Raw genomic sequence first — 18,408 nt, forward strand, 5'->3', positions numbered from 1 at the left:
TTTGTGGACATTGTTTTACCCTGTTTAGCAATGTGTGTGTGTGTGTGTGTGTGTGTGTGTGTGTGTGTGTGTTAGACTGGTGATTAGTGATTATGCTGAGAAGGCAGCAGCAGAGCACCAGTGCTAATCATCCTCGCATCACACGTCCTCCCTAAAACCTATCAGTGGTGGAGGCTCTCTGAGGGGCTTATCAGGAACTTTAATAACACACACATCAGCAACGGCTATGTTAGGAGCAAACTGATTATCATACCGATCAATCATGAGTGAGATCGGCTGATACCAGTAACAGACACATTGATAACAATATGTAATATGTACAATATACACACTGCAAGTATATATATAATGTAGTAACAGACACCTTCATAACAATATGTAATATGTACAATATACACACTGCAAGTATATATATATAATGTAGTAACAGACACATTCATAACAATATGTAATATGTACAATATACACACTGCAAGTATATATATAATGTAGTAACAGACACCTTCAGAACAATATGTAATATATACAATATACACACTGCAAGTATATATATATAATGTAGTAACAGACACCTTCATAACAATATGTAATATGTACAATATACACACTGCAAGTATATATATAATGTAGCAACAGACACCTTCATAACAATATGTAATATGCACAATATACACACTGCAAGTATATATATATAATGTAGTAACAGACACATTCATAACAATATGTAATATGTACAATATACACACTGCAAGTATATATATATAATGTAGTAACAGACACCTTCAGAACAATATGTAATATATACAATATACACACTGCAAGTATATATATAATGTAGTAACAGACACCTTCATAACAATATGTAATATGTACAATATACACAGTGCAAGTATATATATAATGTAGTAACAGACACCTTCATAACAATATGTAATATGTACAATATACACACTACAAGTATATAAAACATCTAGTAACAGACACCTTCATAACAATATGTACAATATACTCACTGCAAGTATATATATATATATATATATATATATATATATATATATATATATATATATATATATATATATATATAATGTAGTAACAGACACTTTCTTAACAATTTGTAATATATTTTATATACACACTGCAAGTATATATATAATGTAGTAACAGACACCTTCATAACAATATGTAATATGTACAATATACACACAGCAAGTATATATATATGTAATGTAGTAACAGACACCTTCATAACAATATGTAATATGTACAATATACACACTGAAAGTATATATATAATGTAGTAACAGACACCTTCATAACAATATGTAATATGTACAATATACACACTGCAAGTATATATATAATGTAGTAACAGACACCTTCATAACAATATGTAATATGTACAATATACACACAGCAAGTATATATATATATAATGTAGTAACAGGCATCTTCATAACAATATGTAATATGTACTATATACACACTGCAAGTATATATATAATGTAGTAACAGACACCTTCATAACAATATGTAATATGTACAATATACACACTGCAAGTATATATATATTGTAGTATCAGACACCTTCATAACAATATGTAATATGTACAATATACACAGTGCAAGTATATATATAATGTAGTAACAGACACCTTCATAACAATATGTAATATGTACAATATACACACTGCAAGTATATATATAATGTAGTAACAGACACCTTTATAACAATATGTAATATGTACAATATACACACTGCAAGTATATATAATGTAGTAATTGACACCTACTTAAAAATGTATAATACATACAATATACACACTGCAAGTATATATAATGTAGTAACAGACACCTTCATAACAATATGTAATATGTACAATATACACACTGCAAGTATATATATAATCTAGTGACAGACACCTTCATAACAATATGTAATATATACAATATACACACTGCAAGCATATATATATATAATGTAGTAACAGACACATTCATAACAATATGTAATATGTACAATATACACACTGCAAGTATATATATAATGTAGTAACAGACACCTTCATAACAATATGTAATATGTACAATATACACACTGCAAGTATATATATAATGTAGTAACAGACACCTTCATAACAATATGTAATATGCACAATATACACACTGCAAGTATATATATATAATGTAGTAACAGACACCTTCATAACAATATGTAATATGTACAATATACACACTGCAAGTATATATATAATCTAGTAACAGACACCTTCATAACAATATGTAATATGTACAATATACACACTGCAAGTATATATATAATCTAGTGACAGACACCTTCATAACAATATGTAATATGTACAATATACACACTGCAAGTATATATATAATGTAGTAACAGACACCTTCATAACAATATGTAATATGTACAATATACACACTGCAAGCATATATATATATATAATGTAGTGACAGACACCTTCATAACAATATGTAATATATACAATATACACACTGCAAGTATATATATAATGTAGTAACAGACACCTTCATAACAATATGTAATATGTACAAAATACACACTGCAAGTATATATATATTGTAGTAACAGACACCTTCATAACAATATGTAATATGTACATTATTTACTGTATTTTGATCATTTTAATCATTGATTTCTGTTTCCATAGCGACACACGTCTGACTTCTGGCAACATGTGTGTTCCTACTTCCGGAATCAAACCCGAGTGTGTTTTCTAATCATGGCAGACTTGGTAACAAACAACGAAGACGACTATTATTGGACAAATGAGGATTTTACAGCCTTATCTTTTTGAAGCTGAACATACTGAGGATATGAAGCCAGCACAGAGAGAGAGCGAGACGTTGGCGGCCGATCAATCGGCACAATCCCGAGTACAAGTATTACTAGCAGCGGAGGAACTAACCTGGGATGTTTTCCGCTCCAGCTGCTGATGTGGTCCTTTCCGGCATGGTTGTGCTTCCTGCAACAACACAACACATCAGCGTTTAATGCTGCGCCATCATTCCAATTTTAATCACCATCCAGGCTGCTACCATTAAATGATTAAATGTGAACATTCAAAAAGCAGGCTCGGGTGCATATCAAATCAAGCACTCCCACGCAGCAGGTAGCTAATTGCTTTGTAGATGTGGGAAACAGCGGGAGGCAGTGTGCAGGTAAAAAAAAGTGTCTAATGCTTAAACCAAAAAATAAACAAAAGGTGAGTGCCCCTAAGAAAAGGCATTGCAGCTTAGGGAAGGCCATGCGGAACGAAACTAAAACTGAACTGGCTACAAAGTAAACAAAAACAGAATGCTGGACGACAGCAAAGACTTACAGCGTGAGTTGGGTTCAAAATGTTTTATGCAAACCAGTATTTATAATCCACAAATAAAATGCTGTTGTTGAGTGTCGGTGCTGTCTAGAGCTCGGCAGAGTAACCGTGTAATACTCTTCCATGTCAGTAGGTGGCAGCAAGTGGCTAATTGATTTGTATTTGTTGTATATAATGTTTAAACCAAAAATAAACAAAAACGGCGAGTGCCCTTAAAAAAGGCATTGAAGCTTAGGGAGGGCTATGGAAAACAAAACTAAAACTGAACTAGCTGCAAATTCAACAAAAACAGAATGCTGGAGGACAGCAAAGACTTACAGCGTGAGTTGGGTTCAAAATATTCTATGCAAACCAGTATTTATAATCCACAAATAAAGTGCTGTTGTTGAGTGTCGGTGCTGTTTAGAGCTCGGCAGAGTAACCGTGTAATACTCTTCCATGTCAGTAGGTGGCAGCAAGTGGCTAATTGATTTGTATTTGTTGTATCTAATGCTTAAACCAAAAATAAACAAAAAGGCATTGACGCTTAGGCACGGCTATGGAAAACGAAACTAAAACTGAACTGGCTGCAAAGTCAACAAAAACAGAATGCTGGAGGACAGCAAAGACTTACAGCGTGAGTTGGGTTCAAAATATTCTATGCAAACCAGTATTTATAATCCACAAATAAAGTGCTGTTGTTGAGTGTCGGTGCTGTTTAGAGCTCGGCAGAGTAACCGTGTAATACTCTTCCATATCAGCAGGTGGCTAATTGCGTTGTAAACGTCGTATCTAATGCTTAAACCAAAAATAAACAAAAGGTGAGTGCCTTTAAAAAAGGCATTGATGTTTAGGCATGGCTATGGAAAACGGAACTAAAACTGAACTGGCTGCAAAGTCAACAAAAACAGAATGCTGGACGACAGCAAAGACTTACTGTGGAGCAAAGACGGCGTCCACCAAGTACGTCCGAACATGACGTGACAATCAACAATGTCCCCACAAAGAAGGATGAAAACAACTGAAATATTCTTAATTGCTAAAACAAAGTGTGGGAATATCGCTCAAAGGAAGACATGAAACTGCTACAGGAAAATACCGAAAAAAGAGAAAAAGCCACCAAAATAGGAGCGCGAGACAAGAACTAAAACACTACACACAGGATGACGGCAAAAAACTCCAAATAAGTCAGGTGGTGACAGTACACCTACTTTGAGACAAGAGTATTTTGCAGCTAGTTCAGTTTTAGTTTTGTTTTCCATAGCCCTCTCTAGGCTTCAATGCCTTTTTTAAGGGCACTCGCCTTTTTGTTTATTTTTGGTTTAAGCATTAGATACGACGTTTACAACGCAATTAGCCACCTGCTGATATGGAAGAGTATTACACGATTACTCTGCCGAGCTCTAGACAGCACCGACACTCAACAACAACACGTCATTTGCGGATTATAATTACTAGTTTGCAGAAAATATTTTGAACCCAACTCACGCTGTAAGTCTTTGCTGTCGTCCAGCATTCTGTTTTTGTTGAATTTGCAGCCAGTTCAGTTTTAGTTCCGTTTTCCATAGCCATGCCTAAACATCAATGCCTTTTTTAAAGGCACTCGCCTTTTGTTTATTTTTGGTTTAAGCATTAGATACGACGTTTACAACGCAATTAGCCACCTACTGATATGGAAGAGTATTACACGGTTACTCTGCCGAGCTCTAGACAGCACCGACACTCAACAAAAACACGTCATTTGCGGATTATAATTACTAGTTTGCATAAAATATTTTGAACCCAACTCACGCTGTAAGTCTTTGCTGTTGTCCAGCATTCTGTTTTTGTTGACTTTGCAGCCAGTTCAGTTTTAGTTTTGTTTTCCATAGCCGTGCCTAAGCGTCAATGCCTTTTTGTTTATTTGTGGTTTAAGCATTAGATACAACGTTTACAAAGCAATTAGCCACCTGCTGCCACCTACTGATATGGAAGAGTATTACACGGTTACTCTGCCAAGCTCTCGACAGCACCGACACTCAACAACGGCACTTTATTTGTGGATTATAATTACTAGTTTGCAAAAAATATTTTGAACCCAACTCACGCTGTAAGTCTTTGCTGTCGTCCAGCATTCTGTTTTTGTTGAATTTGCAGCTAGTTCAGTTTTAGTTTTGTTTTCCGTAGCCCTCTCTAAGCTTCAATGCCTTTTTTAAGGGCACTCGCCTTTTTTGTTTATGTTTGGTTTAAACATTATATACAACATTTACAAAGCAATTAGCTACCTGCTGCCACCTACTGATATGGAAGAGTATTGCACGGTTACTCTGCCGAGCTCCAGACAGCACCGACACTCAACAACAACACGTCATTTGCGGATTATAATTACTAGTTTGCATAAAATATTTTGAACCCAACTCACGCTGTAAGTCTTTGCTGTCGTCCAGCATTCTGTTTTTGTTGACTTTGCAGCCAGTTCAGTTTTAGTTCCGTTTTCCATAGCCCTCCCTAAGCTTCAATGCCTTTTTTAAGGGCACTCGCCTTTTTTGTTTATTTTTGGTTTAAGCATTAGATACAACATTTACAAAGCAATTAGCTACCTGCTGCCACCTACTGATATGGAAGAGTATTACACGGTTACTCTGCCGAGCTCTCGACAGCACCGACACTCAACAACGGCACTTTATTTGCGGATTATAATTACTGGTTTGCATAAAACATTTTTAACCCAACTCACGCTGTAAGTCTTTGCTGTTGTCCAGCATTCTGTTTTTGTTGAATTTGCAGCTAGTTCAGTTTTAGTTCCGTTTTCCATAGCCGTGCCTAAGCGTCAATGCCTTTTTGTTTATTTTTGGTTTAAGCATTAGATACAACGTTTACAAAGCAATTAGCTACCTGCTGCCACCTACTGATATGGAAGAGTATTGCACGGTTACTCTGCCGAGCTCTAGACAGCACCGACACTCAACAACAACACGTCATTTGCGGATTATAATTACTAGTTTGCATAAAATATTTTGAACCCAACTCACGCTGTAAGTCTTTGCTGTCGTCCAGCATTCTGTTTTTGTTGACTTTGTAGCCAGTTCAGTTTTAGTTTTGTTTTCCATAGTCCTCTTTAAGCTTCAATGCCTTTTTTAAGGGCACTCGCCTTTTTTGTTTATGTTTGGTTTAAACATTATATACAACATTTACAAAGCAATTAGCTACCTGCTGCCACCTACTGATATGGAAGAGTATTGCACGGTTACTCTGCCGAGCTCTAGACAGCACCGACACTCAACAACGGCACTTTATTTGCGGATTATAATTACTGGTTTGCATAAAATATTTTGAACCCAACTCACGCTGTAAGTCTTTGCTCTCGTCCAGCATTCTGTTTTTGTTGAATTTGCAGCCAGTTCAGTTTTAGTTTTGTTTTCCATAGCCCTCCCTAAGCTTCAATGCCTTTTTTAAGGGCACTCGCCTTTTTTGTTTATGTTTGGTTTAAACATTATATACAACATTTACAAAGCAATTAGCCACCTGCTGCCACCTACTGACATGGAAGAGTATTACACGATTACGCTGCCAAGCTCTCGACAGCACCGACACTCAACAACGGCACTTTATTTGCGGATTATAATTACTGGTTTGCATAGAATATTTTGAACCCAACTCTTTGCTGTCGTCCAGCATTCCGTTTTTGTTTAATTTGCAGTCTATACAGTGGTTGAAAAACACTGGCCTAGGCAATAATATCATGATTATTCTTTTCTATTCTGACATTCACTGTTACAAGCGGCCCTCTGAAGGCAGCCATGACTGCCATGTGGCCCTCCATGCATGCTGGAGTCCCGTGCACCTTATGCATGCATGCTGGTCCTTGGAGACTGCAGGTGAATGCTTTAGTGTGTCACTGGGTTAGTGGGAAATGAGGAGGGGGCTGCAGATAAAAGTGTGCTCTCCTTCACAGTTGGCGTCGGAAGGCAGGCAGGACAAACCGAGCAGGGAGTTACAGACGGGCGCTGCTAATTAGCGCTGTAACGAGCCGAGGAGCATGCAGGTGCCAACGCACGCGTTTGATAGCACCTAAGTCAACTACTGCAGGGAAGGGGTCGGGGGGATTCGGTTGCGATGTTAGCACCTGTCACTTCGTAGTCATCACCTGTGCCGCTGTGGCAGTTGGCCGGGTCGTCGTCGCACTCGTCAGACGGCGTGGGCGTGGCCAGAGTGGTGGAAGGCGGCGTCGTGGGAGCTGTGATAAGACACAATGGAAAATAAATACATGAATATCAAATACAAAGATAAATAGAAGCAATTTTGATGGCAATTTATTGCGAACATGATCGACGAACATCGCAGGGATTCAACATGTCCGAAAAGGAGGAATAATTGATGACGGCCAAGAGGAGAAGAATGCAGATTTACCCTGCAACTCACTGAAAATAAATACAACTCAGTATTAGTTTGAGTAAAGACTTCTTTAAAGGCTTGTGTTCATCTGTAAACACTAAATGTCGCATCATAACCTCACCTCTTTCCCCAGGAAACTCCCTTCTTCCATTCCCACATTTTCCCCGTGTTTTTAACTCCAAGAAAAACCCATCCTGCCCCTGCGTCCTAACGAAATGAGAGCGCGAGACCACGGGTGTCCAAACTACGGACCGCGACACAAATGTGGCCTGCCGACGTCATCAAATTGGCCCACGGGATGTCATGAGTTCAATATATATATATATATATATATATATATATATATATATACCGTATTTTCCGCACTATAAGGCGCACCGGATTATTAGCCGCACCTTCAATGAATGGCATATTTCATAACTTTGTCCACCAATAAGCCGCCCCGGACTATAAGCCGCGCCTACGCTGCGCTAAAGGGAATGTCAAAAAAACAGTCAGATAGGTCAGTCAAACTTTAATAATATATTAAAAACCAGCGTTCTAACAACTCTGTTCACTCCCAAAATGTACGCAAATGTGCAATCACAAACATAGTAAAATTCAAAATAGTGCAGAGCAATAGCAACATAATGTTGCTCGAACGTTAATGTCACAACACACAAAATAAACATAGCGCTCACTTTCTGAAGTTATTCTTCATTCGTAAATCCTTCGTCTTCGGTGTCTGAAGTGAAAAGTTGGGCAAATTTACGATCCACTGGCAGATGTTGGCGTCGTCTGGCGCTGCCTCCTCGTCTTAGTGAAGGTGTGTTCGCCTTCTGTCATCCATTGTTCCCACGCAGTTAGCAGTCTAGCTTCGAATGCCCTGTTGACACCAATATCTAGCGGCTGGAGGTCTTTTGTCAATCCACCCGGAATGACGGCGAGTATTGAATTAAGCGCGTAAGCGTGTCTCTCAATGTGCTGTTATGAGCTAGCAAATATAACAACTACACTACCCAGCATGCAACGATAGTGACGAGCATGCGCGGTAGCCCTGAGAAGCGTTGTTGTATGCTGGCAGTTAGAATGTGGTTATGAGCACGCTGTGAGTAAACGTTGAGAACTCAGTTAACACGCCTCGTCTGCATTATTTATAATTAGACAGACAACACACTTAATAGGAGCCATTTTGGGGTCTTTACATAAACACACAAATGGAAATGAAACGTCACATATCCCAGCATGCACCGCGCGCTTCTTCTACGGGGAAAAAAGATGGCGGCTGTTTACCGTAGTTGCGAGACCTAAACTTTATGAAAATGAATCTTAATATTTATCCATATATAAAGCGCACCGGGTTATAAGGCGCACTGTCAGCTTTTGAGAAAATTTGTGGTTTTTAGGTGCGCCTTATAGTGCGGAAAATACGGTATATATATATATATATATATATATATATATATATATAAATATATATATATATATATATATATATATATATATATATATATATATATATATATATATATTTATATATATAAATATATATATATATATATATATATATATATATATATATATATATATATATATATATATATATATATATATATATGTCTTAATAAGGTTATCCAAAAAATAGTGCTCGATACCGTAGTAGAGCGCAATATATGTATGTGTGGGGAAAAAAATCACAAGACTATTTCATCTCTACAGGCCTGTTTCATGAGGGGGGGTACCCTCAATCGTCAGGAGATTTTAATGGGAGCATTCGCATACCATGGTTTATATAGGGCACAGAGTGGGTGGGTACAGGCTGGCCTAGGGGCGTGGTGATTGGCTCATGTGTTACCTAGGAGGTGTTTCCGTCTATGGCGGCATGTTGTTACAAGCCAATCCGCAACCCACTCCTCACCAAGCTGAAAAATGACAAGGAGCGCATCAAGAAAGTAAACAACCTCATCATAGCTGCCGATAAAACCACAAACTTCTACAGAATGGACATACCAGAACATCACACCTTACTGGACAGAAGCATCACCAAATCATACAAAAAAGCGCAACCCAATACCTTACAGAACATCCACCTGGAAAATAAAAGGATCGCGGCTGAACTGGACATTGAGGACAGGGTGGACGCCACAGCCAACAAGGAAGCCTTCATCACATTGAAGGACCACAAACCCAACTTCGCAAATAACCCAACATGCCGACTAATAAACCCAACTAAATCTGAAATAGGTAAAATCAGCAAAATAATCCTGGACAGAGTCAACACAAAAATCAAGGACAAAACACCACTCAACCAATGGAGAAATACAGCAGCAGTAATCAAATGGTTCAACAACATCCAAGACAAACAACAGCACAACTTTATCTCCTTCGATATCGAAGAATTTTACCCTTCCATCACGCAAGACCTACTGACTCAAGCACTAGACTTCGCCTCAGACTACGACTCAATCACAGGCAACGAAAGAAACATCATCATCCACGCAAAAAACTCCATTCTCATCCACAACAGTACACCATGGCAAAAAAAGAACAATGCAACATTTGACGTCACTATGGGAAGTTTTGACGGAGCAGAAACGTGTGAACTCGTTGGGAGTTTCCTCCTCTCCCAGCTCGCTAGCCTCAATCTGAACCTTGGTATTTACCGTGATGACGGACTGGCAGTGTGTCGCGCCTCGCCAAGGAGCAGCGAGAATACCAAGAAGCGCATATGCCAAATTTTCAAAGAGAACGACCTACGGATCACGATTGAAGCCAACAAGCAAACCGTCAACTTCCTTGACGTCACTTTCAACCTGAGAAATAACAGCTACCAACCATTCACGAAACCCAACACAACACTCCAATACGTGCACCATGACAGCAACCACCCACCCACCACCACGAAAAGAATACCTACCGGAATCAATAAAAGGCTATCGATGCTGTCATCTAGCAAAGCTGAATTTGACCAAGCAACCCCCCCCGTACCAAAAAGCCCTTGATGAAAGCGGATACAATTTCACCCTCACCTATGAACACACGCCAGGAAACCAGCCAAAAAAGAACAGAAAACGAAACGACATCATCTGGTACAACCCCCCATACAGCAAAAACGTCTCAACTAACATTGGCCACAAATTCCTCACTCTGATTGACAAACACTTCCCCAAAGGCAACACCCTAAGAAAAGTATTCAACAAGAACAACATTAAATTGAGCTACAGCTGTATGAACAATATACGACAAATTATCTCAAACCACAACAAAACAATTGCAAATGAGCCGTCGGCCCCCCGACAGAGCGACTCCAAAACCAACAAAGGCTGCAACTGCCGCAAGAAACCTGATTGCCCTCTCAACGGGGGGTGCTTACAAACATCAGTTGTTTACCAATCTAAGGTAACACGCAAGGACATTAACACATCCGACACATATGTAGGATTAACCGAGGGAGAGTTTAAAACCAGATGGAACAATCACAAGGCTTCTTTCAGGAACCAAAACCTGCGGAATACCACAGAACTCAGCAAACACATTTGGGACCTCAAAGACAATAATGTTGAATATTCAATAACATGGCAAATCCTTGCATCCAGCACACCTTACAATAGTGGTAATAAAAGATGCAACCTATGCTTGAAAGAGAAACTGTTTATTATTTACCGTCCAGACCTGTCATCCCTCAACAAGCGCAGCGAAATTGTAACAGCATGCCGCCATAGACGGAAACACCTCCTAGGTAACACATGAGCCAATCATCACGCCCCTACGCCAGCCTGTACCCACCCACTCTGTGCCCTATACAAACCATGGTATGTGAATGCTTCCATTAAAATCTCCTGATGATTGAGGGAACCCCTCATGAAACAGGCCTGTAGAGATGAAGTAGTCTTGTGATTTTTTTCCCACACATACATATATATATATATATATATATATATATATATATATATATATATATTGACATATTTCATTCATCCACACACTTCTACAGGAACCTTTGGTGGAAAAGGGCCTCAGCAACAAACTACAGACTATTAACACTACAAATAAACATTAGCTGTTGTCTGTTTTTCAAATTAACTCCTCGGTCTGAACTATTAAAGTGACTCTTTTAAAAAAAAAAAGACCAATCCCTCCCCACCTGGAGGTGGGATGTATAAATAGGGTCCTATCCAAAGATGGCTCCTGAGGGCCTCCAACTGCAACCTGTTATTATGATCCTGCGACACTTGGATGTGGGCAAGATTCAAGCATTTGCTTCTCTGCAGCGCAGCATGTGTGTGTGTGTGTGTGTGTGTGTGTGTGTGTGTGTGTGTGTGTGTGTGTGTGTGTGTGTGTGTGTGTGTGTGTGTAGGCTATGTAATGAATGGCTTTGCCCATTGCAGAAAGAGGAAAGAGGAATAGGAGAAGATGGGAGGTGGAGATAGAGACAGACATAGATAAATAGAGGCGGACTGCCAGTGCACTGTGTGTGTGTGTGTGTGTGTGTGTGTGTGTATGTGTGTGTGTGTATGTGTGTGTGTGTGTATTCTTGTATTCCTACCCTTCTTGAGACATCAACAAGGAAAAGTGCCGTCCATATGAGGCGGTGTGAACAAGTCAGGACCGAAATCCTGGTCCCAGTACAGAAAACCATTGCATCTAATAGACAATGTCTCATTTGCACCCCTGCTGGTCAAAATGAGGGTGGTCCCAAAAAGGAAGGATTTTTCAAATTGACTGTGTCAACATATGAAATAACAAGCAAGTGTAAAAAAATTGAAAGGCGCCCACTTTGGCCAAAATTAATAAACATTTGTAGTAAATATGTATATAAAGACATACTGTAATAACTTAAAGTAAATAATGAAGATTAGAAAACAATTACAAACACAAAATTCCCCCCAAAAATAAATGAACTAAAAGCAGAATTTTTCTCACAATTTGTTGACTTTTTTGTTATAAAATTGGGAACAATTTCTCATATTCTTTCTGTTTCTGTAATATAGCAATATTTTCTCATAAAATTATTACTTTTTTAATGTAAAATTATTACTTTTTAATGCAAAATGGTGACATTTGTCATATAAAATATTGACAATTTATTGTTGTTCTTGTAAAATAGTACGGAGCCCCTAAAAGGACATGGGGGGATTTTTAATTTTTATACATTTTTTATTTTTTATTTTTTTTTCAGACATGTATTTCATGCGCACGAGAAACTTTTTATCAAAAAAAAAATTAAAAAAAATTTTTTTATAATTGTTTTTAATAAAAAGTTTCTTCTGCGCACGAGAAAGTTTCATTCTTTTTTTAAGAAAAAAAATTATACATTTATTTTTTTAAACTTTCTCGTGCGCACGAAAAAGCATTGGATGCGTGCGCGTGGTTTGAGGTGTGTGTTAAAATGGCAGTTTAGGGGTTAATTCGGCTCTATTTCCAACAAAGACGTTCCCTCTCCCATAATCTCCCGTTGCTCAGCAGTTTTGCTCCCTGTTATTAAAAAAGTACAGAGCCCCTAAAGGGACAAGGGGGAACTCGTGCGCACGAGAAACTTTTAATAAAGTTATAAAAAAATAAAAAAATAATTATTTTATTTTACTTTTATTTTTTAGACATGTATCGCACAAGATAGTTTATCGTGCGCACGAGAAACTTTTTATAAAGTTATAAAAAAAATGTAAAACATTTTTCTAATTTTTTTTTAAAACCCTAACCCTAACCCTCGTGCGCACGAGAAACTTTTAATAAAGTTTTTAAAAAAAATTTAAATTTTTTTTTTATAATTTTGTTTTACTTTTACTTTTTTAGACATGTATCGCACAAGATAGTTTCTCGTGCGCACGAGAAACTTTTAATAAAGTTATAAAAAAAATGTTTTATTTTTTTTAATAATTTTATTTTACTTTTACTTTTTAGACATGTATCGCACAAGATAGTTTCTCGTGCGCACGAGAAACTTTTTATGAAGTTATAAAAAAAATGTAAAACATTTTTTCTAATTTTTTTGAAAACCCTAACCCTAACCCTAACCCTAACCCTCGTGCGCACGAGAAACTTTTAATAAAGTTATAAAAAAAATTATTATTTTTTTTTATAATTTTGTTTTACTTTTTTTTTTTAGACATGTATCGCACAAGATAGTTTCTCGTGCGCACGAGAAACTTTTAATAAAGTTATAAAAAAAAAAGGTTATTTTTTTTTTAATAATTTTATTTTACTTTTATTTTTTTAGACATGTATCGCACAAGATAGTTTCTCGTGCGCACGAGAAACATTTTATAAAGTTATATAAACAAATTAAAACATTTTTCTAATTTTTTTTGAAAACCCTAACCCTAACCTTAACCCTAACACTCGTGCGCACGAGAAACTTTTAATAAAGTTATAAAAAAAAAATTAAATTTTTTTTTTATAATTTTGTTTTACTTTTATTTTTTTAGACATATATCGCACAAGATAGTTTCTCGTGCACACGAGAAACTTTTAATAAAGTTAAAAAAAAAAAAAATTACATTTTTTTTATAATTTTATTTTACTTTTATTTTTTTAGACATGTATCGCACAAGATAGTTTCTCGTGCGCACGAGAAACTTTTTATGAAGTTATAAAAAAAATGTAAAACATTTTTTCTAATTTTTTTGAAAACCCTAACCCTAGCCCTAACCCTCGTGCGCACGAGAAACTTTTAATAAAGTTATAAAACAATTTTATTTATTTTTTATAATTTTGTTTTACTTTTATTTTTTTAGACATGTATCGCACAAGAAAGTTTCTCGTGCGCACGAGAAACTTTTAATAAAGTTATAAAAAAAAATTAAATTTTTGTTTTATAATTTTATTTTACTTTTATTTTTTAGACATGTATCGCACAAGATAGTTTATCGTGCGCACGAGAAACTTTTTATAAAGTTATAAAAAAAATGTAAAACATTTTTCTAATTTTTTTTGAAAACCCTAACCCTAACCCTAACCCTCGTGCGCACGAGAAACTTTTAATAAAGTTATAAAAAAAAATTAAATTTTTGTTTTATAATTTTATTTTACTTTTATTTTTTAGACATGTATCGCACAAGATAGTTTATCGTGCGCACGAAAAACTTTTTATAAAGTTATAAAAAAAATGTAAAACATTTTTCTAATTTTTTTTGAAAACCCTAACCCTAACCCTAACCCTCGTGCGCACGAGAAACTTTTAATAAAGTTATAAAAAAAAAGTATTTTTTTTTTTTAATTTTATTTTACTTTTATTTTTTTAGACATGTATCGCACAAGATAGTTTCTCTTGCGCACGAGAAACTTTTTATAAAGTTATAAAAAAAATTTAAAACATTTTTCTAATTTTTTGGAAAACCCTAACCCTAACCCTAACCCTCGTGCGCACGAGAAACTTTTAATAATGTTATAAAAAAAAAAAACAACATTTTTTATAATTTTGTTTTACTTTTAGTTTTTTAGACATGTATCGCACAAGATAGTTTCTCGTGCGCACGAGAAACTTTTTATAAAGTTATAAAAAAAATTCAAACATTTTTCTAATTTTTTTTGAAAACCCTAACCCTAACCCTAACCCTCGTGCGCACGAGAAACTTTTAATAAAGTTATAAAAAAAAAATTTTTTTTTTTTTTTTAATAATTTTGTTTTACTTTTATTTTTTTAGACATGTATCGCACAAGATAGTTTCTCGTGCGCACAAGAAACTTTTAATAAAGTTATAAAAAAAAAAATTTTTTTTTTTCTTTATAATTGTATTTTACTTTTATTTTTTTAGACATGTATCGCACAAGATAGTTTCTCGTGCGCACGAGAAACTTTTTATAAAGTTATAAAAAAAATTAAAACATTTTTCTAATTTTTTTTTAAAACCCTAGCCCTAACCCTAACCCTCGTGCGCACGAGAAACTTGTCTAAAAAAATAAATAAATTATAAAAAAAAAAATTCCCCCATGTCCCTTTAGGGGCTCCGTAAAATAGTGAAATTTTTTGAGTAAAAAAGGATGACTTTTGTCATCATTTTGCCAAGTACAAATTCCGATTATTATTATAATATTGCCAACATTTTAAAGTTTTCTTTTAAAATTGTGACTTTTGTCGGGTAAAATGACGACTCTTTTCATAAAATTGACAAAATGTGAAGCTTTTCTTGTAAAATTGTGACTGTTATTGAGTAAAATTCCAACTTTTATCATAATATTGCACAAATGTTCGGTTTTTCTTGTAAAATTTTGACTTTTGACTTTAAGGACTTTTATTATAATAATATAAATAATACTGCCAAAATTCTACGTTTTTCTTGTGAAATTGTGACCTTTTTCTTGTGAAATTCCAACTAAAGTTTTTTTTATATTTGCATAGTATGTATATATTATTAATGTTGTAAATACACTTCTTTATATATCTAGAAAGGGTGGTCCTACAGAGGTAGGCATTTTTCTCAGGTCTCAAGAAGGTAACAAATACAAAAATATGCGTGTGTGTGTGTGTGTGTGTGTGTGTGTGTGTGTGTGTGTGTGTGTGTGTGTGTGTGTGTGTGTGTGTGAGACGTCCTCTTAGATGAAATATGAGGCAGCTCAGCCCCTGTCAGAGTCGGGGTGGAGGAGGTCAGAAATGGGGTCAGCATTGAATCAGGGGAGCCACTCACAGAAATGAGGATTTAGATTTGCTTCACACACACACACACACACACACACACACACACACACACACACACACACACACACACACACACACACACACACACACACACACACACACAAAAGGGCACCTGTGTATTTTGTGTATACATGAACGCTGCCACGCGTTTGGCAGCCCATTGGTGTGTGTGTGTGTGTGTGTGTGTGTTCTTGTATTTCTACCCTTCTTGAGACATGAAGAAGGAAAAGTATCTTCCATATGAGGAGGTGTGAACAAGTGATGACATAAATCAATAACATTGCATCTAATAGACAATGTCTCATTTGCACCCCTGCTGGTGACATCTATCAACATGAGGGTGGTCCCCAAAAGGAGGGATTTTTCTACCGTTGCTGCTCACTGCTCCCCTCGCCTCCCAAGGGGTGATCAAGGGTGATGGGTTCAAATGCAGAGAATAATTTCGCCACACCTAGTGTGTGTGTGTGACAATCATTGCTACTTTAACTTTACTGTAACTTGAATTGACTGTGTGTCGCTTTTAAAAGTGCTCCCCCTCTGGTCAACATATGAAATAACAAGTGTATGTAAGAAAATGTAATTGCGCCCCCTTTGGCCAAAATTCATTAAAATAAATAAATATGTATATAGAGACATACTGTAGTAACTTGAAGTAAATAATGAAGATTAAAAACCAATTACAAGCAAAACATTAAAATAAAATAAACAATAAAAATAAAAGCAGTCTTTTTCTCACAATATGTCGACTTTGTTCTTATAAAATTGGGAACAAAACATTCATTAAAATAAATAAATATGTATATAGAGACATACTGTAGTAACTTGAAGTAAATAATGAAGATTAAAAACCAATTACAAGCAAAAAATAAAAATAAAATAAAAAATAAAAAATAAAAATAAAAATAAACAATAAAAATAAAAGCAGTCTTTTTCTCACAATATGTCAACTTTGTTCTTATAAAATTGGGAACAAAACATTCATTAAAATAAATAAATATGTATATAGAGACATACTGTAGTAACTTGAAGTAAATAATGAAGATTAAAAACCAATTACAAGCAAAAAAAATAAAATAAAATAAACAATAAAAATAAAAGCAGTCTTTTTCTCACAATATGTCGACTTTGTTCTTATAAAATTGGGAACAAAACATTCATTAAAATAAATAAATATGTATATAGAGACATACTGTAGTAACTTGAAGTAAATAATGAAGATTAAAAACCAATTGCAAGCAAAAAATAAAAATAAAATAAACAATAAAAATAAAATAAACAATAAAAATAAAAGCAGTCTTTTTCTTACAACATGTCGACTTTGTTCTTATAAAATTGGGAACAAAACATTCATTAGAATAAATAAATATGTATATAGAGACATACTGTAGTAACTTGAAGTAAATAATGAAGATTAAAAACCAATTGCAAGCAAAAAATAAAAATAAAATAAACAATAAAAATAAAAGCAGTCTTTTTCTTACAATATGTCGACTTTGTTCTTATAAAATTGGGAACAATTTCTCGTATTCTTTCTGTTTCTGTAATATTGCAATATTTTATCGTAAAATTATTACTTTTTCATGTAAAATAATTCATTTTTACTGCAAAATGGTGACAATTGTCATATAAAATTCTGACTTGACAATTTTTGTTGTTCTTGTAAAATAGTGAAAAAAATAATTTGTGACAAATTATGACTTTTGTCATAATTTTGCCAAGTAAAAATTCAGATAATTAGTATGATATTGCCAAAATATGGTCTTCTTATAAAATAGTGACTTTTGTCGACTTTTGTATTTTTTATATTCATTCAAAGTTTTTCTTGTGAAATTGTGATATACATATTAATATATACATACTATTTGCATAGTATGTATATATTATTAATGTCGTCAATGCAAATCTTTATATATCGAGGAAGGGTGATCCTAAAGAGGTAGGCATTTTTCACAGGTATCAAGAAGGTAACAAATACAAGAATGTGTGTGTGTGTGTGTGTGTGTGTGTTCTTGTATTTCCACACTTCTTGAGACATCAAGAAGGAAAAGTATCTTCCATATGAGGAGGTGTGAACAATTGATC

At 35.2% G+C, this 18,408-nt stretch overlaps 1 protein-coding gene across 2 annotated transcripts in view; it reads right to left on the reverse strand.

Annotated features, from left to right (window-relative positions):
* The window catches only part of nrp1a (neuropilin 1a), a 249,455-nt gene that overhangs the window by 27,214 nt on the left and 203,833 nt on the right, over window positions 1-18,408 (reverse strand). The window contains exons 12-13 of one of the 2 annotated variants that reach the window (XM_061964875.1): window positions 7,465-7,554; window positions 2,949-3,005 (exon numbers count right to left, since the gene is read on the reverse strand). In XM_061964875.1, the coding sequence (XP_061820859.1) occupies window positions 2,949-3,005; window positions 7,465-7,554 (147 nt within the window). Of the gene's footprint in view, window positions 1-2,948; window positions 3,006-7,443; window positions 7,555-18,408 lie in introns of both variants that reach the window. The other variant, XM_061964874.1, reaches the window with a different exon arrangement.

This window comes from Nerophis lumbriciformis, linkage group LG07, assembly GCF_033978685.3.
Source record: "Nerophis lumbriciformis linkage group LG07, RoL_Nlum_v2.1, whole genome shotgun sequence".
Lineage (NCBI taxonomy): Eukaryota > Metazoa > Chordata > Actinopteri > Syngnathiformes > Syngnathidae > Nerophis > Nerophis lumbriciformis.